Genomic DNA, 22,058 nt, shown 5'->3' on the forward strand with positions numbered 1-22,058 from the left:
GAGCCCGGCAGAGCGCCGGGGAGGGCTGGCACAGCAGGGGCAGGCGAAGGCGCCACCGGCACCCTTCCCCTCACCCAAGCGCTTGCCTTTTTTTTTCCCCGAAAGTGCTATTTTTCAGCGTCACATGGCTTAGGTGAAACTTTCCTTGAAGTCCGTCATTCAAGTCAGCCTGCGGCGCCAGAGCAAAGGCGAACCCAGAAGCCGCAGCGCACGCAGAAAACCCACCCGGAGGGCACGTTTTTCCCTCAAATTTCCTCGATTTTTTGGGGGGTGGGGAAGGCCCCGGCCCCTCAGGGCGGGAGAAAGCGGCGTGCGACGCACCGGTGCGCGGGGCAGCGGGGCTGCAGATGCAGGCTGAGCTGAAGGATGGAGCGGGAGAGGAGGAGGAGGACGGCGGGGGGGGAGCGGGAGGAAGCAGCCCCGCGGCGGAGGGGGCCGCTCCGGGGGGGGCCGCCGTCGCCCCGCGCTGCCTCCCGGCTGTGGGCGGGGTGTCGCCGCCTTCGGGCCGCCGCCGGGGCGGGCCGGGCCGGGGGGATGGCGGGGGGGGGGAGGAAGGGGGGAGCGGGGGTGTCATGCCGAGAGCCCGCGTCGCAGCCCGGCAGGCCGCGGCCCGACCCGCACCCCGGGGCGCAGCCCTGCGCCGCTCCCCCAGGCAGGCGGCCCCGCTTCCCGCCGGGCCCGGGCAGCAGCCGGCCGCGTCCCGAGCGGGCGGGGGGAAGGGGGGGAAGGAGAGCGGAGCCCTCTCCGCCGCTGAAAGGAAGGGGAGGGAGGGGGGAAAGTTTGGCGGAGGGTGTTTGAATTAGGAGTTATCCCTAAAGAGCCTTTCCCCTGCTCTGATCCAGAGGGCAGCGCCGGGAAGAGGGGGCGGCGGCGAGGAGCCCTGCAACATCTGTAAAACTTGCAGGAGGCGGCGGAGAGGAGTGTGCGAGAGGGAGGAAAGCAAAAGGGACAACTTTTCCGACACGTGAGTATCTCGGCGCGATGTGTTTATTCCCCTCCTTCGGTGGCCGCACCGAAGCAAAACAATGCCGGGCGGCGGCGGCGGGGCCGGGCCGGGCCGGGCCGGGTGGGTCCCCCCTTCCCTCCGAAAACTGCTTGATAGCAGGCGGCGGATTCGGGGTTATTATTTTTTTTTTCTTTTGCTCCCCCTCTTCTTCTTCTTCTTCTTTTTCTCCTCCCCCCCGCTCTTTTTGTTGAACCAAATCAGAAATGTCAGTCAGTGCGAGTGAGTCAGAAGGGATCAGATTACAAGATCACTGAAACCGATGTCGGATCCGCGCACACCCCCCCCGCTGCCCCCCCCTCCCCACAGAGGCAGAGGCGCGGGCTGCTCCCCGCGGGAGGCGGGCAGGGATAAAGCAGCCACCGCCAACACCCGCCGGCCCTCGCCGCCGCCCCCGTCCCGCCTGTGTCCCGCGTCGGTGTGTGTGTCCCCGTCCCCCCTCCCCGCCCCGGAGCATGCCCGCCGGCCGCGGCGGGGGCCGGCCCCGCTAGCCGGGGGAGCGGCGCGGGGACGAGCCGCGGCGGCCCCGGCCCTCGCCCATGGGCAGCGCGGGGGCTCGGCGGCGGCAGCGGCGGCGGCGGCAGGTACGTACCCACTTGGGCGAGAAGTTCTTTGTTCCCCGGGCTCTGCTCCGGGCCACTTTCTTCTCGTCTCCCAGCGCTCCTTCCCCGCTCCCGGCCCCCCGCCCGCTGCCTTAACTTGGAGGCGGGGTGGGGGGGGAGCGAGGTCTCTAACCCCCAAAATGGCTGTCACGGAGCGCGGGAGGGAGCGGGGGGTGCGGGCAGAGGCGGGGGCAGCCCCGCTCCGGGCCGGGCCGCGCCGCCCGGGCTCGGCCGGTCACGTCCCGCGGCGGAGCTGCCGATTTGCGAGCGGCAGCTGGTTTTTTATCCCCCCCTGCCCGGCCGCCCGCTTCCCCCAGCAACTCCCGAGCGTTTTCACGCCTGCGAGGCGGGCGGGCGGGCGCAAACTTTGCGGGGGGAAAGGCGAGAGGCGCGGGGGAGAAGGCGCTGTCAGCCCTGGAGGGGCGCCCGGGGCCGGCCCTGGGGCGGCCGTTTGCTCCTCGCCGGCCGCTCCCTGAGGGGAAAGTTGCGGCCGGGCCGGGGGTGGGTGCGAGGGGGCGCGGGCGCCTTTTTGTGCGGGGGGCGGGCGGGCGCGGCGTGGGGCGCCGCTTCTCGCCGCTGGCGGGGGGTCAGGCCGGGGCCGGGGCGGGAGGAGCGGGGCGGCTGCCGCCGCGGGGGGGGCACCCGGGGAAGCTCCTCGGAGCCGCCCCGGGCCGGCACCGCGCAACTTGGAAGGGTTTTTGAGGAGAAAGGATCCTCCGCGGTTTTAATTAAGCCCGCAAAGTCGGGGTGTTGGCACGGCTCCTGCGCCTCCGGACGGGCTCACCGGCGCTCCGCCGCCGGCACCCGCTCCCAAATCCTCGCACCACGTGAAGAGAAAAGGTAAAAGGAAATACCCACCCTCCAACCGCACCCCCCAGATTTTCTTTTTAACCCTCTGGTGCGTAGTTTTGATCCGGTCCTGTGGGTAGGGTGTCCGTGGCCTTCTGCCAGTTTGTATGTAGATGTATTTATGTAAAACATTTTCTCTCAGCTCCTTGCCAGCTGTTCCACATTTTCCAGCTGCCACTTCAGTTTGAAATGATGGACTGTACGGATCTCAAAGAGCCTTTTAGTCCAAGGTACGGATAGCTGTCCGTTTGATATACAGTGTCACGTTTTAGAGGCTACTTCACCAAAGGAGTATTAAGTGGCAACCCACTGCAAAATACTCATCGCCGTCGCGCCCCTGCTACTTCCCGCTTGATTTTTCAAGGCTCAGTAGACGTGATTTTTTAAGCTTCAGTGTGCAGACTTCATTTCTTTTGTGTGGGCTACAGAAAAACTTGAAAGCGAAATTTTTTCGGAGGCCTTGAGATATGTGGCTGATAAAATCAACAAACATTTCTAAGAGGGCACGGCTGCCCCTCTTTCTGTGTGTGATGTAGGTGTCTGTTTGGAAAACCGTTTAAAAGTCGGTGGAACAGTGAGAAGCCACAAAGTTTCTCGGTGTTACAAAATTGTTTTTGATGTGGTGTTCGGCGAGATACCTGCAAGAAACGGCCTTAGGTAGTTTGAGTATTTGTGCAATTGCATTGTAATTTGGAAAGGTGCCTCACTGATTGATTCCTATAATTATTTCATTTACGTCCTTTATTAAAAATTAATAATGATCTGACAGTTTCTTAATTACATATGTCACGATTATTTTGAAGGAAGACAAATGCAGTGTTTTAAAAGTAAAGCAACCTTAAAATGTAAAAATTGCCGTGTCTACACCACTGTATTTCAGTTGAGGAAATATATATTAAAAGTAATGGTGAATGAGTTTAGCAATGTAAACTGTAGGCAGCCTCCTGAGAGTTTGTTTATATAATGAATGTTTGGGTTTAACTAGCTAGTATGTAAATACTTTCAGTTTGGTGTGTAGCCCAATTCCAAACCCATAAATAATAGTAACTATGAGAGAAGGCTATTTTAAGGGGGAGGATTATTTCTTTAAAAGCAGGATTATGTGATTTTGAATGAGTAAGAAGAATGAGTAAGAAAAGGACTCCCTCAGTGTATATATATTCTTTTAAGGAGCAGTGGAGGTAAACCTATGGCTTAAGGTGCCTAAATGAACGCACTCTTACATTCCGATGATTGCACATGGTTTTCAGTAGGACATGCTGTTTTCCAAAGCATTTCTGCGGAAGTACTACGAAACAAAGACATCACCTGCATTTTCCTGCTTAAGTGGAGTAATGTTTTTGTCTTGAGAAGGCGTGCAGTGGCCAAGACAGCATTTACTGCTAGAAGTATTCTTCAGTTGTGAAAGATGCATTGTGCGTTTTCAAACACAAAAACGTTTTGTAACTAAGAAATTGAAGTATTGACGGTTATAAATCATTTCTGTTTATTCTGGAATCGGGGTTGGAGAAACCGAAATACTCAAGTTTTGAGGTATCATTATAATTTGTTCATCTTGCAGATTACTTAATTTTTTAACGAGATAAATGTGTGCGTTTGATACTGACCCATAAAAGTTTCAGTTACACTTCCTGCCCCGTTTTGGGGAAAGCTGTTCCATTACCTGCACTCCGCAGCGTGTCTGAATTTCATCCTGCGTATTCAAGGAAGGAATGGCATATTTGTGTGCTGCAGAGTGTGAGAGAAAAGTTAGTCATCTTTGCCTGATAAATAAGGAATCTGATGGTTATTAAAGCAGGATTTATTTGGAGCTATGGAAGGAAGCAGTTTAATGATCAGTGTTGCATGCACTCAAGTATATGGAGACAGTAATGTACAAAGAAAAAGCAGACTTGAAGGAAAAGTGAATCAATGAGTCATGAAATCCTCAGGAAAACCTTAGTAATGGAATGTTAATGCTTTTAGACTATAGTAGATTATCTTAAAAGTCAGACTTTTCTTCTTTATGCAATTGTTGTAAATCCCTAGCTAAAGAATACTTTGAAGAAGGCTTTAGTTTTTCTGGCACTCATATTCTGTAGTCATTCTGATTGTTTTGGAAGATTCAAGAAATTTTCTGCCAACTTGCAGTTAGGCAATTAAAATGCTAAAATGGCTACAGAGGAAGCTTTTTATTCAACAAAAGGTTCAGCTGTAATAATGATTTCAAGTTGTCTTTTAACCATAGGTTTTATAGACGTCCTCCCTTTAGACTTTGTCATTTTTATAAGGGAATTGATTTGTTATACTTTAAAATCAAATAAAATGAGACAGAATAAACAAAAATAGGGCATGGGTGCTGCTGCAAACTTTTCAAGTTCTTTCAGTGTATTTTTCATCTTTACTTTTATTTGATAGGTCTGTGAAATAGAGCTGTAGACTGGCAAAGACTTTAAATGAAATTTCACACTTTGATGATTTTTTTTAAACTTTGATATATTGACAGCAAAAGGAGCTGCAAAGCTTTTATATAACTTGAGCAGTAACGCCAAGCAGCAGTCAAACGTCTCTATGCATTTGTGTTTAACTGCAGAAGAAAAACATGTCCATGGGCAGTAGAGGGTTCTTATCAACTCCCTAATCCCAGATCCCAGCAAACCTTGAGGGCATGCCTCAGATCTTGCTGAAATCATTGTAGACTCTCACAGTTTGCAGATTAAATATGCTATGTGTTCCTGGCTCCAACAACAGTTTTATGAGCTCACTAAGCTTCCTGTTTTAAGATCCTTTTCTGAAGTTTTTAGGAGCTGCTAAAGGCGATGCTGTCTGTGGCAAGTGGTACTTGTTAATTTAGAGACACTTTAGCTATTTCATTCTGTCTGTAAAAATGGCCAGAATTGCTATTTTCAAATTGGAAGTCGAGCTGCACTGAAAAAAAAGAGCTCCTTTAAAGAGGGATTCTGTTGTTTTAATGTGTTTGTCAGTACACAAGGTTACAAAGTTTATACGAGGCTTGATTTGTTTTATGGGGGCTTGACTTTGACCGGGCTCTTTAAAACGAGACTTTTTCAGTTGTAATTCTAAGCACAATGCAGCTTTTAGTACATAATTTCTGAGCCTCTTTTAACCAATTGTATTTGTAGCAGCTCATTAAACATACCTTTGAAGTCCTCATTCTCCTTTAAGTGTCAAAGAAGGGAAAATGTACTCTGCCAAGGGTGAATTTCAGTGAATCAGGTAGTTAACCCTGGGATTTGTTGACCCTTCTGAACGAATGGTGTTGCACCTCAAATTCGGGTCTTCTTTTCTAGCTGCTAAATAGTTAACGCTTATGTTTTATTCACTGTAATCATGTTTATGTATTTGGTGTAATAGTTTTAATTAAAAAGGAAAATACTTATTGTCCAACAACATGTGTCATGTTACTCCCGAGAGAACTTGAGCCAATTTTGTGCTTAAAGGTTACTCAATGAATGAAATTTTGAAAGCCCATTTGTCAAGGTACTGCATGGTTTCTGTTAGTTTTCAACCCCCAAATTCATTGTCTGCATGGCCCAGTCATTAGTCATCAGTGTATTAGTGCTGCCTTCAGGCAATGCTGCCCAGCACTTCTTCACACCATTATAGCTCTAAAAGTGTACCCTGCCGACTTGTAGAATTACTGCTCTGATTTCCGCTTGGCTGGGTTTGAGGTAAGTCTCCTCCCTACCTTCCAGCTCACTCTAATCCCTGCTTTCTTTTAAGGCCGCTTTCTGCAGAGATTGAGGGGAAAACTTTCTTAAAGATTGTGCTGGCATCATACCGTGGTTTTGTTGTGGTATATGCTGTACATATTACCTTGAAAGTGTATTAAATTGGCTGCTGATCTGAGGAGTTGGTTTCTCTCTCTTTTTAAGAACAGAACAAGAGACGAGAGTACATAGATGTTAAAAATGCCTGCAAGATTATTTAGATTACAACAAGGGACCAACTAATTGGAATAGAATACGTTTGTCTCTAAATAGTTGCTGGGTGTCAGAACTGATAATATCAGAATCCACTACCAAGAGATCTGATTGAATAATTTTCTTAGCTGAAGTTTCCACTCTAATGTCAAGTTATTTTTTGCACTGATTACCAAGACAGTTAATCCTTTTTTTTTTTTTTTTTTTTTTTTTTTAAACGATGCTGAAAATGCTGCTGTATTTTTTTTTTTTTTTTGGCACCTGATATTTAGGTCAGGGCTAAAGGAGCCAGCTAACCATTTGGTGGTTTATAGCTGAACATCCCCCCCCAACTATGTTTGCTGCTTTGCATGCTACTCTGTTTTCTTTACGTACAAATCTGTTAATGTCAAGAAAATCAACTGCATGTAAAGAATACTTCATCCAGCTGCCGGGAGAATGAAGCCTTCATTAGATAAGAAGTATGAATACCTGAAACCGAATAGTCAGAAACACAGATCAAGTTAGTGTCACTTCAGTACAATGTCTGCTGTTCTGAACCACGTATATTAAAATGAAATCCTAGCACTACTGATTCTTAACTAACAGGACATGTGGTTTGGTGTGGTTTTGCTTGGCTCTTCAATTCACTATGGATGTTTTTTCTGGGAAAATAAGACAGCTGTATAATTCTATGATTACAGCATTTGAACAGGGATGGTGGATTGCAAGGTAATTTATACGGCAGCAGTTCAGAGTTGTGCTGTTGTATTTTGTCAAGTTACAAAAATGTGAAGGAATCATGATGCAGTTTTACTGCTACAATGAGACAGGTGTAAAACCTAAAGTAAACTGTAAAAGCTGAAGATAAAGTTTTATAAAGTACCTTTCACACTTGAAGTTCTTCCTGGATATATGGAGCTTTCCTAGCTCTTTTACGTGTTAAAACATCTGTGTTGGGTTAGAACGTGAAATTCTGGATGAAGGCATCCCTTAACCTGAGACTATGCTGAGGAGATAAACAGGCTTCCAGGAATGGGACTGGTGATCAAAACATGGGACTTTCAGAAACATTATACTTGATTCCTTTAATCTTGTTTTAAAATGCTAATTGTAAAATATGGAATACAGTCTTTTCTTCTTTCATTTGCATATCATAAGTTGGAAACAGAAGGCACATCTTTGCAAGAGATGTATATTAAATATATTCTTCCTTGAGCTCAGTTCCTGTATAGATTGACATTGATATATAGATCTAGTTTTCATTCTAAGGAAACTTTCATCTCTTGGGATTGATGAGATAAAGCAAAAAAAGTGTGAAGAAAATGTTCATGCCATTGGAATTCACATTTAGCTCTGATGCTCTAACTTAGAATATTTTTGCATTTTTCTGTGGCAGTTGTAGTGACTTCTTATTTGATGAACTAAATAAATCGTGATGCAAAGCACACCCGTTGCAGATGTTTGTAATTTGCTTTACCAAGCTGTTTGTCGACAAACTGGCAAGAAGGGAAAGAAGAAAACATCCTATATCGTCACCATAATTGTTCCTAGTGCTCATAACAGTATCAGCAGAGGAAGTCATAGGGTATGTTATCAACACAGCAAGTCTTGCTGGTTGTCCTCCTCTCTGCATGAGCATGTATAGAATGCTCCAGGTTTCATAAAACAAGTGTTTTACAGAAGGAAGTCACTGTGCTATTATTGAAGTTTGTTTTGGATTTAGTGCTGCTGAATTCCTGAAAAAAGATAGGGGCAAAAACTGAGAGTAGGCTTGGTAGGGAAGTTTGAAGTGTCGCCACTCATTTTTACCTATTGCTACAAGCAGTAAAATCCACAGGAGATTTTTTTTTTTTTCTCTCCCTGTGCTAATTCTTTTACAGCTAATCTTACTTTGACATAATTATTAGAGTTTTTGCTGCTGCAGAGTTGGAAGCACAAGGACATGTAGGATTGCAAAGCAAACAATAACACACTGCTCTGAATTTTCTAGCAATATTAGGCAGTTTAACTGGCAGGAGTTCTGATTTCTGAAGGGTAAGTGCATTACCGTTTTTAAAACACCTTTTAAAAGTGCATTACTGCCCCCCTCCCCAGATATATTTAAAGATTTGGAGGCTGAAAAAATATGTGGCACTTTCTGTTTTTAAAGAAATAATATTTTCTTTCTGTTGTCTGTATTTAGATAGTTAGTAAGAGAGTCAAAATGAGGAATAAAGAAACCCATGACCATGTGATTAAAAAGAGCAAATGTTTAGATGCAGAGTTAAAGACCTGGTTTATTTATTTGGTTTTGGTTGTGGGGTTGAGGTTTTTTTTGTTTGTTTGTGTTTGGTTTTGTTTGTTTGTTTTTTTTTGTTTTTTTTTTTTTAAATTTTGAAGTTAAGTTATTTAATATAAAGACTCTTGGATGATGAATGGATTACGACTTTTTACCTCAGAGGATACACCATATCTGAAGAGTAAAGCCACTAAGATGTGTTGTAAGTTCTGGCTCTGTATACCTCAGCTTTGTGTTGTGTGTCCCTAAACAATAACTTCTGTGAGGGATGAACTGGTTGGATATAGACAGTTTGACCCAAATACTTCAATGTTTTAATCCACTACATTCTGTTTACTGGGTAAGAAACTATGAATCACTTCTTTGCTGTCGGAAAGCTGTTTTATTTAGATACAGTTTAATCTGTTGAAGTAATAGTAAAAACATTTAATTGGGGTTATACTTAACAGCTTTCTAAATCCCGTAACAAAAGTAGAGATAATCTACTTGTAAGAGTATGTGGGTGATGTGTATTAAAAGCAACTGAGGTGCTGCCTCATAGAAAGTGTCACTTATTGATCCTACTGTATGCGTAGGTTTTAAATATTTTCGGAACTGTTGGTAATCCAGTTTATCTGTACCAAAAAGATGTAAGCAAATGTAATTCCTCTGGAGTCGAGCAATTATTACACTCTATCGGTAGTTCCGTGTATGCCATAGAATAGTTTCTCACTTAGGATCTTAATCAGGAGGATGCTAATAGCACTGCTTTGCCTAGCTGATTGCTTTTGTGTTTGTGATCCTGCATTATTGTTGCCACAAGCTATTTAACCTATCAGGAACAGATCAGATCATCATTAACCAGGCTTTAGGTCTAGTTGTTTTTCAGTCTTTATGGGGGGAAGAAATCAAAGGAATGTAACACAGGAAAAGACAGCAGATAGTAATGAATTTGGAAAGATTGTATTAATAAATGTGGTGCCCTATAACTTGAGGTATTTTTTAATTTCAAGCAACAAATCCTCCTATCTGATTCTTTCGGGGGTGTGTGTGTGTGTGTGTTTGTTTTTTCTTTCTAATTTTACTTTGCATTTCAAAACAGATTTAGGAGAAGTAAGCAACTAGTGCATTTATAGTTTATGCTTGTAACTTAAACAGAGATAAGTACTTCTAAGATACCTGTTTTTCCCCCAACTTACTAATGGTTTGTTGTGATTTTATATAGAGAGGATATAAGACTATTATTTGTACTCTTTATGGCAGTCTTAGTCTTAGTGTGCCCAGTTGTCTCAACAGGGAAGAATCCGAAGAAAATTTGCCTAGGAGTAGTTAATGGGGGCTGCAGATTCTGATTTAGCATACAAAAGACTGGGAAAAGATAAAAGTATTTAAAAGATGTATAGTAATTAGATTAGCTCCTATAGCTATTATAAAAATGGTGAAAGGTACCAAGAGGTTAATGTTGCAACTGGAAGAGACTTCATAAAATGTCTGAGCACTTGTGTATTTTTCAGCAAGTGCTGTCAGGGGTAACTTTGTCAGTGCAGCTTTGCGAGCAGGTTTGATGGAAAGCACTGCTGAAATCTAGGTAGGTTTTGGAAGTTAAATGTACCTGAATCAAGCCTCTATAAATCAGTGTGAAATAGCTCTCCTATAATAGCGTAAGATTGTCTCATGTAAAGTTTGCATTTGAATGTATCTGAACAAGACAGATTTTTTTTTTTTTTTTTTTTATCCTTAAATAATCCCAAGGAACAGTGTAACCGGTTTTGATAAAACTGATAAAGGGTCCTTTATGGTTGAGAGAGACTGTAATTTCCTGATTGTTCTTCATGCCTCCCCTTGTGTTTTTCACTTTCATACAGTTGTGCTGTTCAAGATGTATTGTATCCCCAAAGACTGCTTCCAGTAGTGTGGATCAAAGTAGTACCTATGAACACCCTAACTACCCAGTCATTTCTGAAAAATTAAACATGCTATGTTTGCTTGCACGCTGATTGGGGCACTCTGGTTGCTGATAGCAATCAGTATGAACTTCCCTACTGCTGATGTAATGATGATGAATGCTGTGACACTGCTATTTCAGACAGCTCTTCTCAGCGGATGCAAACCACTTGTTAATGAATTGAATACAACTACAGCAGCATCGAATAAAACAGGGAAAGGATTTTTTTTTTTTTTATTAAAAACGCCAACACATTAAAGGATACCCCCTCAAAAAATATAACAAATAAATGTAGAAGAAGGTTTATGTTTGCAAGAAACATAAACCAGTCTAACATGCAAATTTAGAATTCTAGATGCTGAGTCCTGCCCAGACACTTTAGACTGAAGCAAGCAGTATTGTCGAAGTCAGTGAGCCTATTCCTATGAATAAAAATTTTCATGATCTGGTCTTTAAAACTAACGTATGCAATATAAATGTAATGATTTAAAAAGAGGAATTGGAAAATTGAAGTGTATGTTCAGAAAGGGTCACGTTTCCTGCTCTTCCAGGCAGAGGGCTGCTCCACTGGTTTCGGTTAGTTGGCACTGTGAGTGAATGAACAAAAAGATTTTTTTTTTCTCCCCAGTATATTAATATGATTATTTTTACTACTGCAAGGCAGTTTTATGACCAGCGTACATAAGGACCGGAAATTATATCATTTCAAATTGCTTGAAAGAATTTTTTTGTTTGAAACGTATTTCCAACATCTTGATATTTGTTGACACTCCTTTTAAAAGAGACAGTTTTCCTCATTTAATGAGTTCATCCCAGTAGCTACTTCCTAAAATTCCTCCAATTTAATACGCAATTGGTGAAAGTTTACATTTATGATTTAAAAAGAAGAGACACACCTGCAGGCAGGTTGCTGTTTTGAGAGGGATTAGGTTTAAAACGGGGATCTGGAATTAATTGTGCAGTGGGTTCAGGCTTTAGGAACATTACAAAAGGTTCAAGCATGGTTGAATGGGGAAAAGCCATGAATGTTTGCTTTCAAGAAGGAATGTTTATCCCCCTATTTACCTATGAAAGTTCAGGCTTTTGCCCATATACTGTTATAGCATTTTCTTGCCATTCATATGCACATGGAGATGCTGGGTAGCCGACAGAAACTAGCTTCCTGGTGTTTGAAAGCAGAGCTCCTTGCTGCAGAATAGATACATATTGTCTCAGGCCTGGGGGCAGGAACAGGGAAGTCACTGACCCCCACGCTGGGGAGAGCCGTGTACACCATAATATAAACCACTTCGTATTTTGATGTGAAGGTGACGTCAGGCTGCCTGATTTTCAGAATGCTTTTCAATAGGGATTAGCAGCCAGTGGAAAGAAATCTTTACATCGTCCTGGATGGGGTTTTTTTTTGGTAGGCTGCAGTTCTCCATCTTTCAGTATGATTTCTGAGAGAAAATAAAAATCACAGCCAAAATTAAGGAGAATAATTCTAGAAGATGTGTGTGTCTGGTTTGTGTTTTCAACTTGGTCTTAAATTAATCTTCAGGAAAAAAAGTTTTGTGGGCACCATATTGATTTCCAGTTGGCTGCTTCCCTATCGGGCATGCTTGGCAGAACATACCAAAACACATGCCTCTGATTGTTAGTCCTGCCACCTCTCCTGGCTTTCCGTGCTTTCCCAGCCATGCATACCACCATGTAGCTGATGAAGCACTGGGGTGTAACTGGAGCTGCTGGAATTCTTGCAGACAGACGCCCTTGCCACATGGGCGTGCGTGGGTTGGGAGCAGAGGAAGGAAGGCACGGGAGGAAGCTTCAGCAGCGCCGGGGCTGTTGGCTTGTGGTGCTGGGTGTAGAGTCGAGTAAGAAAGTTTACTCTTGTGGTGTTCCTTCTTCCACGCTGAATAAAAGCAGCCTTCTGGATGTAAACTAAGCAGACATGAACGAGAACAGATATGAAGAGCAGGTGTTTATGTTAGCTCATGGCCAGTTCTGCAATTTTCTGACCAAAAATTCACTTTAAGCTGCTACTTTAGGCCTCTCTTCTGTACTGTTGTCCACACTAGGGTAGTGTAGAACAGGAAATTGATAGAGAGTGGTGGGAAATATGGAATTAAGTCTGCTAGTCTTCCCTCCATTAAAGAAAACCACCTCGAAGCACCAGAAAAATCTCACTGGTAGACTGCTGGGGAAAGAAAAAAATTAGCCAAGAGAATGGATGGATGCCAGTCTGAGCAGCCATGTGTTGCTCTTGAATTGCAGATGATCCAAAGATGCTTTTTGCATACCTTCAGAGAGAGTGTAGAATGTTATTATTTTTGAAGACTGTTAAATAACTCAAAGGCTGATATACGTGATAAGTGACCAAAGTTGTGGACGCTATTGCATGAGGTGCACGAGGGAAAAAGGAGAGAAAGCATATGAGAAATTTGGAAAGGAGCTGTTTACCAAGCTTGTATAAGATCTCTTCTCAAGGAGATTTGTGCATTGCTGGGTGCAAGCAAGGGCTGTTGCAAGTTGAGTGTTGTTAGATCTCTCCTGCGTCCTATTTGAAGGCACCTGACATTCCCCTTCATGTTCTGGTAGGAAGTTGTTTCACAGGTCATAATAATATTTATAGCACTTTCACGAGTAGATCTGGGAAGTACTCTGCCATGGCAGGCAGAACTTTTTTATTCTTGTCTTTAGCAAGAAAGAAACTCAAGGGAAGAAAAATGCCTTGCCAAAGGTTAGACCAGTAGGTCGGTGGCAGAGAGTCTCTGATATCTAATCCAGTTCCATGGCTGTGCTGCCTAGCTAAATAATGATTCATTTAGTCATTGGGCTCTTCTTTGATCCTTACTGTATAACAATGAGGCTTTGGAGTGTTTTATTGTGCTATTAAAAAGAACTCCTACTAGGGAGGTGGAAAAGGAAAGGTTTACTAGACAGCTGTGTTTGTGATGAATTGGCTTTGTAGCCTTTTTTGGGGGTTGTTGTTTTGGTTGGTGGTTTTTTTTTTGACTGTCAGAATTGGGGAAACAGGTTGCTGATGTAATTATACTTCATTATAGTTCACTTTGTGGCTTGTTTTGAAGCCTTTGTTTTTTTTATTTCATTTAAATGATGTTTTAGAACAGTGTGACTTCCTTCCGTTTCAGACCCCTTTAGCTAATGACTGCAGTTCTGCTCAGAGCTGAAAACACTCTATTTATCATATTTTTGTTGTTGCATAGGATCATGTTCAAACTACTGAAGTACCCAGGTATTCAGTTCTAAGCATGGCGTGTGCTGAATGTTGATGATTTATGTAAAGTTTACTTGGACAGACTGGTGTGCATCAAGTTAAGCTGCAGACCAGTGCTTGGAAATGCTTGTGTTCTTCACAGCCCAGGATCCCAGCAGTCTCGGGGCCTGGTGGGGATACACTGGTGCACAAGAAGTATTACCCTTTTGGAAGCTTATGGGCTTCTTGGGTTTATGTCAGGAATGTAAAAGCTCTGGGAATAAGGAGAAGTGATCTGCGGGGTATAAAAGTAATGTATCACTGGGGATAACAGAGAACAGCCAGGAAAGGCGGCATAACCAGACACACACTTCTGCAGGGTTTTACATTTTCAGAGTTTTCATGCAAAAGAAAGTGATCTCATTATCTGCCACTAGCAATAATATTTGCCTTTCCCTGTGGTTTTTAGGGTGTTGCTCCAATGCACTTTTGTTTGAGTTAGATTTCTGAACAAAGTGAGAGATGTTTACACGAGTAGGACAAGGTGTAGAGATAGACAGGATAATTCTTGCTGCAGTGTGTTCGGATAGTGTGAATGTTGAAATTTAAATATTTGACTTCTATTGTCAACATGAAGGTCTGTCTTGATTTCTTTTGTGTTGTTCCAAAGTGCTCTGGACATAGGAGAAAAATGCTGGCTTTTTTCCCCTGGGTCCATTAAAACCCTACAGGCTTGAAAAACATGGACCTACCCATCAAGCAGTGTAGTGGTTTGTGATGCTGATTCTCTTTAAAGGCAAACATACTTATTTTTGGTGTTAGTACTTCCTTAAGTTCTTCAGGAATTCATGCATGCAGACATGATTTGATGGGCATCCAGAAGCGTCCTGTGGGACTGCTAATTCAGTTGTGCTGCGGGCTCTTCTTCAGGGTGAGAGGTGTGAGAGGTTTTGGTCTAAGCTTTTGAATAGTATTTAAAGTTTCTGACTCTCTTGTTTCATTCAGGTATTAGTACAAGGAGAGCTGAAGTAATGAGAAGTCATCATGGAGGCGCAGTCCCATAGCTCTACCACGACGGAGAAGAAAAAAGTGGAGAATTCCATCGTGAAATGCTCCAGTCGAACAGATGTCAGTGAGAAAGCTGTTGCCTCCAGCACAACTTCCAATGGTGAGTAACAGCAGGGATTTACTAGCAGCCAAACCTACAGTAATTTTATGTTCACTGCATTCCTTGTGAATTGAGCGTTTGCACCTGGATCAGTGTTTGTTCTAAGGAAAGGCTAAAGAAAATGAACAAGGGGGGGCTGATGGTGGTGGAAAGTGGTAGGATACAATAAGGCCTGTTTTGGCATCAGGCGTAGTCTTTTTCTTCCAGATGTTCTAATTTGAGATGTAAATGTGCTAAGTTATTTATTATAGGAAGTTCCTGTTTTTGGCGTTTTGGAAATTGTCTTGATTAGCCTGGCAGGGCTTGCGAGTGCTTTGCATTTGGCCATTGAAATCTCTTACACTAGTTAGATAATTAGTTATTACAAAAGAGACAGAAGTAGCTCTGTGAAAATTAATGGCAAAGTTTTCTTTTCTTCTCTTCTTTTACAAATAAACTTGCTCCTTGCAAAGAGCTGCCCCCACCTGCCCAAAGTTCTTTAATGGCCAGAGACAAAACATCAAGCTAAGAGTGTATCCTCCCGTGAATTCATTTCAAAGTTGTGAATGTACAGCTTGTAGATTTGCAAAACTGGAGTAGTTTGCTTAATTCTCCCCAGAGATTACCTCACTGACAATTTTACATATTCTCTGCCTCTCTGGAGAGTGCGTAATCCCAGCCCTGGCCCTTTCATTGTTCAGTGTAAGAGGGCTAAGTGTACTGGTCCCTACTAATGGAAAACTCCCTTTGCATTAGGAAAGAAAATTGCTTGAAAAGGTGTGGACAGAGTTTAGACCTGTGGGTTTTGGATAGCTGCAGATTAACTGTTGGTTTTTGCACATCAGTGTAATAACGACTAAAACCGGAAGATGTCTTTCTGTGTCTTTTGGAGTCCTGGTGTGTTTCTTGCAAAGCATTTTCTGTTCACCCTTTCTGCTTCCATTGTGGTTACTCATGTGGGCTTGTGGTCCAGGTCAAGGAGAACGGTTTCTGCTTTCTCAAAGAAACATGTATCTCCCACTAGACTAAAGCAGAAAATACATGAATCCCACAGCCGTACTAGAGGAGAATCTCTGTGGGTCAGTAAAAATTAGATGGCACATATCCCAGTATCCTTCTGTGTGACTGGACTTCAGATTCAAAGCAAACTCAGCACCTGCTGACCTGCTAGTTGGAGTTGATCCTCAAGGGAGTATAGGAACTGTTGAGCAGCTATGGAAAAAGCTGCATCAGTTTTCTAAAGCATATGAAATTAGATCCTCAGCTGGTGTAAGTCAGCACAGATCCGTTGCTGTCAATAGAATTACAGTGGTTCACATTAGCTGAAGAGCTCCCCATTGTATTTTTTTTGATAATAGGATTTTCCACATTGGCCCAACTTTTCAAACAGATGCACTCTTAAACACATATGTGTATTCTTTGATGTGTCAAGGGTTTGTACTCAAACTCAGTAGTGGCAAATACCTCGGACTTTTTGGGCTAGCTCTAACATTATCATTAAACATTTTGAGAGGGCTACAAATAAAGCCTTCAAGACGTTTTTGGCTTATTCCAATACCGATTTACTCTGTGGTCAAATTCTCTCTCTATTCTACCTGTCAGCTTTAACAGCAATATTAGTTCTTAACTACCTGCTTCATGTAGGTGGTGTATTAACTGCATGTCAGAGGCATCAAACTCCCAAGAGCTGGCATGATTCTAAGTCTAATGAATGACTAGAAATTTTTGTCACTGGAATTGTCTCCTATTAAGAGAATGAGATCCTAATGCAGTGCACATCCTGGGGCCTGAGGCTGCATTTGGTTGAGGTAATGACAGTTACCTTTGTTTTCAGTGAGTAAGGGTTGGTCTGGTTAGTCTTTGTATTTAGGGAAGTCACCAGGATCTCCAAGGTCTGGGTTTCTAACCTACCTTCATATACAATCAAACAAACGACTTTCCAGAGATACAGGGTTGGGCTTCAAAGGGATAAAAAATTCCAGTCCTTCCTGGATATGAAAAATTTTCTCTTAGTGTAGAGACTCCATGGAGCATGTATCAAAACAAATACTAATACCAAAACTTTAGGAATTTACTTAAACATGACTTTTACTGTTGCAGTGTTTAAAGTTTTGCTTCTTGCAGATGTGATTGTAATGATAATGAGTTTTGGTTACAAGGACCAATTTGCATGAAAGCTGGAGTTTGCATTGCATTTGCATCGTTTGTTCTTTAATGCTGGAATGAGTATTACTACAGGAACATCATCAGTTAATACAAGACACCACTCCTACAAAACATGCAGCTCTTGTTGATTCAGTGCCTCTTTTTTGCAGAGGGCTGTGGTAATCTTAAACGGTTGTGATTTGCATTTGAATGCTCTGTTAAACAAGGTAAGGTACCCTTAAAAATAACAAAAAGACAGAATGATCCTTGCTGCTTTTGTCAGAAGACTACTTTCATGGCAGAACAACATCTGCCTATCATACCAATGTCACCTCGTAAGCATGTCTAATGTCACCGCTTCTCTGCTTCAGAACAACACATTAATTAGCAAAGTTTGCAGGGTAAGGTGTACATGAGTGACAGCTGTCTGAGGTGTGATGTAGAAACTAGTATTTTCTCAATAGCTCTGCTGTCTTCTGAAGGAGTCAGAACTTGGATCATAAATAGATTGAAAGCTGTTAGTTACAGGTTTTATCCAAAGCTTACAGTCATGAAGAAACAAAGAAAATGCCATTATTTCAACAGCTCCCAAAAGTGACTTACACCCAGTAGCAGACTCTATGTTAATATGAGTATTGAGTGTAGAAAACTTCTAAACCATATGGTGCGCAAACTGTTTATTGAAAAGCCTGGTGTAAATCTAGGTGCAAGGGAAAGAAAGTGGGAAAGGTGACCTGGAAGGGCAGCTCTTGTGTTAACCCTCACTATGCCATGCAAGTTATGAGACCTGGACCTGTGGGTGCCCCTTGGAAGGTACCAGCTGCAGTGTAGACTAGAACAATAAGCAAGCTTGGGCCATAGTTTACACGTTAGCCACTTCTGCTGAGTTTCTGTCACTACTTATCACAAAAAAGATTTCTGCTGCACTCACCTAACTACAACACCTGACTATATTGTGTTAGATAAGGGCCTGCCAGCGTTTCCATTATAAAACCCTAATTTCAGGGATTTATAACTAAGCCATTAAAATGTGCTTCAGGCCGAAACATGTGGAGAAGGTCTTAGTGCTGGAGAAAATTTAAAACTTCTTTTAAAATACATGTGATCAAAAAAGTAAAAAAAAAAAAAATAAATTTGTAATAAGTAACAAAAATATTTGGTGTACTTTGATCCCCAGTGGGACTTTGTAATTTGGGACCTCTCTTGTTTTGTTATGAATTCATTTTTGCAAGCTTTTGATTTTTTTCTTCTTTGTGTATCTCAACTAAACTGCACACAGTTTACTAGGATGCATTTCTTTGCAAATTGTTCCTTTTACTTCTTCTTTGATCGACTGCTGTATTTACTGCTAGGCTAATATCCAAGGAGGGGGAAACTGCTAAAGAAAACTGCCAACGGAAATGTTGATTTACAAAATGCTGTATGAATAAGAAGTTTGTGCTAGAGTATAAAGTAAGCTTACTTTTGTGTATTGTGTGATTTGATAGCCTCTGACTGATCTGCTTTGGCAAAGTGATAACAGCCACAAATAAATACAGTGTTTATGTCATGACTATGGAGTCATGACATTGGAGTAATGGGGCCAGTGTCCCGGGCCACCTCGCTACCACAATGCCATGTTGTCAAGCCTTGTCTTCTCACACATGCATCCCCGCCACTTTTCTGGAGAGAAAGCAGTAAAACCCTATTCCCTACCATGTCCGTGCATGGATTTAGGTCATCTCCTGAAAGTTGCTGCATGCACACACAGGTTTCTATCAAATTGTGCATGGAATGGCTTTCTGAAGAGAGGTATTCATTGATAAGCTCATTAAAATGAGTTCTGTGCTCCCCTTGGAAAGCCTTTGCCTGGTATTGCAGGTCATGAAACCTGCCTTGCTAGACCACCAGTGGATAATGTGGTATCTACCTCCTGTAATTTCAAGTCATCCCAGGATTAAAAAGAAATCTTCAGGTGAAGGCTGTAAACGTTGCAGGCGTCCGCGTGGTGACGTGCCTTGCTGAAGGGTGACGAACACCAGTGTGAAGCCTTGTTCTCGGCTACTCCTCGATGCTGCTCTGCGGGCGAGCGCCAGGGCTGGCAGGGCGAGCAGCGTGCCTGCTCCTGGGCTGCCATGCCTCGCAGCCTGGCATAGGAGCTGTCGCTGAGATCAGCAGCACGCCAAGTTGATATGTCAGGCTGAGCGCTGCAGTGCCGGAGCAGAAACTCCGCTCGTTCCCCTGCCTGCGCAGCTGTGCTGCCTGCAGTGCCCTCCTGCATCCCGGCATGGGGAGTCGCCGGCCCTCCCGAGTCCCAGCATTGCGGTCAAGGCTTGAACTCCACTCCAGCAAGTACTCGAGCGAACGCCTTGCTTTAGGTGCAGGAATAGCTCTGTTGGCCCTAACGTGGGTATTTGCATGCTTAAAATTAGGCAGTCACTTTAATGCTTTACCAGGCTGGCTGCTTTGACTCTACACGCTGCTTTGTAGGAGAATCAGATTTATTGTTAGAGTTCTTCCTAAGAGGTGTTGGCTAAAAAACCCCGCGCTAACCTAACACAGCCCTCAGCTATATGCAGTTTATTTTTTACACTTAATCCGTAGCATGGTTATAATTAATTTTTTGTTGTATTTTCTAAAAAGTACAGGGAATTTCTGTGAGGGCTGATTTAATACTTCTGCAAGGAAAAGCTGCACTTTGCAGTGTTGCTTGGACAACATTAGGAGATTGTAATACTGTGTTCAACCCTGATATATTTACTATTTGGCTTGTGAATTTTGTCAGTGACTAAAATGCTTTCCACTTTTTCACATTTTGGCTCTAAACCGACGTTTTAAACGTTGCATTAAAACAATGCAGTTATTGTATAGGGACTCCTTCAGTTTCTGACAGGCAAGCACTTATTTTCAGTTTGATGTGTTTTGTCTAGTTTTTGACCCATGAGCTTGTTCCAGTGTAATTTGATATTTCTTATTAACCTATTACTCTGCCTTAAAAAAAAGCTAATTATAAACGTATGTAGGTTGTGGACTTGACTACCTTTATCAGAATCAGATAGTTATTAAGAACATACTTTAAAGTGATAGAAAGCAGAAATTATTATCTTAATGATGATGTAACTTAAAACCAAGCTTGATGGATGAATAAATGAGAGGAAGGGCATGCGTCCACTTTGATTCTTTTAGAAGAAGAGCCAGCTTCATCTGGGTCTCCTTTTTTCTTTTTTTCTTCCTAGTACTTCTTTCAGGGTTGAATGAGGGAAGTATTCAGCAGTCTGCAACCGCATAAGAATCACATTTCCTGTTTAAACTTTCAGCTGGTTACTTGTCCTGCTGCTTGCTTTCAAGCTCACCATAAAATAAGTGTTAATCATAATACCCATTCTCGGCCCCCTCCTTTGACTGATGTGCTCAGGGTCCCATTGAGAGGTCAGGGTTCAAAAGAGGTTGTTAGGTATCGAGAAACATTCCCTGTACTATTTTAGTGGCCTGCAAATTGAGTCTCGAATTGATTATATGAGTCCTGATTCTACAAAGTGATCAGGAGATGTCCTCGTCCTCTCCTGAAATCAAAGGGGATGGAGGGGCCCTCTTCACTTCTCATTTTCAGGTCAAGGAGGAAACCGCATCCTGTAGTATTAGATATTGGAAGTGCTGACTTCAGTGTATAGGTTTTTCTGAGGGTTTTGTTTTTCAGCAAGACAAATATTGCAAGTATTCTCTGTCTGTAACGGTGGCATACAGCAGCATGAAAAGGAAGGGTAGAATGGTCATGTGTGGTAGCACAGAAAAATAAGGAAAAGACCTGAACTTGCAAGATTTTGTGTACTCTTCTGTTCTAATAATTGTGGCCAGGTCCTAAGAGGGTAAACTAAAAGAAGGTACCTATCCTTGGGGAGGACAGGCTCTCCTGATGCTTGGAAGTATTGGAAGCAAAAAGTATTGGAGGTTGTAATTAGGTGGGGACTGCATGTCTTGGTATATTGTTATCTGATGCGAGTAGCTGATTAAATATGTGTTCATTCGGAGTAATGAACCCATGGTTCTTTATGCTTACTTATAAAATTCAAGTCATCAAGTTAGGGTTTATTGTAGACTCTAATAAGTCATTCTGCCTGATACTATTTTCTAGTGTTGCCCCAGAGTGAGCCAGCCCTACCCTTACCCTGCTCTAAAGCCAATGATCTGCAAGTGCAATACAGTATTGCTTCATTAATTCTGCCGAGATTTCCCTGCTTTTCCCCCCCTTCTCTCCCCTCCCTGCAGTGGTTAATAGCATAAGGGATATTAAATGTCAATCCTCCTGTATCCCTTTGCAAGTTCCAGAAAGAGATGATTGAGTGGCTTATCCCTGCAATCACTGTAATCAGTAAGTAATGACTTAACATCCTGCTGGATAACATGAGGTGGAATCGGGAGAAAACATTAGTTAGCAGCAGAAGCTTGCCACCTGGACAAGGTGGAGGTTAAATTTAGGGAATTATACACTAGGGATTCTTTTTTCCTGAAAAACAAACAAAAAAACCCACCTCACAAAACACTCAAGCAACCATATTACAGTTGTACCTGCGTGTTGAAATAGAGTAAGAGGTGATAATAATGAAAAGGTTTAAAGTGGGTCTCTACCGGACGGCAGTGGTACCATGCACTGTAGCTTGTGCTTTGCAGGAACCCGGTATCAATCAGACCTCAAAAACTTCAGGCATTACAGCCCACAGTACTGGGGAGGGGGGAGCAACACGAGGTTTGATTTTTAGTAGGAAAAAGGCTGTGGGCAGCTGAAGCTTCAGTGATATTGTTAGCCTTCCAGAAAAGGGCTTGCTTACTGCTGCGAAGTGCTGGTCTCTGGGGAGGATACCCTAAAAGAGAAAGGGCCTCCTCGTGACCTTGCACTGCAGCATCACTGCTGCTCCAAGCGATGGCACCTTCCTCCCTGCTGCTGGAAATAGGTGCCAACAAGCACATGGGTGCCAGGCGGCTGGGGAGGATTGGAAGAGCACTAAAAAATAAAGGTAGAAAGCTCCTGG

At 43.1% G+C, this 22,058-nt stretch overlaps 1 protein-coding gene across 2 annotated transcripts in view; it reads left to right on the forward strand.

Moving 5' to 3' along the window:
• Positions 1 to 809: 809 nt before the first annotated feature.
• GLI3 (GLI family zinc finger 3) overlaps positions 810 to 22,058 on the forward strand; it is a 213,599-nt gene continuing 192,350 nt past the window's right edge. For both annotated transcript variants that reach the window (XM_074900904.1, XM_074900905.1), the window contains exons 1-2: positions 810 to 964; positions 14,766 to 14,928. In XM_074900904.1, coding sequence (XP_074757005.1) covers positions 14,805 to 14,928 — 124 coding nt within the window. In that variant the 5' untranslated portion in view covers positions 810 to 964; positions 14,766 to 14,804. The remainder of the gene's footprint in view (positions 965 to 14,765; positions 14,929 to 22,058) is intronic.

Source organism: Athene noctua, chromosome 2 (genome assembly GCF_965140245.1).
Source record: "Athene noctua chromosome 2, bAthNoc1.hap1.1, whole genome shotgun sequence".
Classification (NCBI taxonomy): Eukaryota; Metazoa; Chordata; class Aves; order Strigiformes; family Strigidae; genus Athene; species Athene noctua.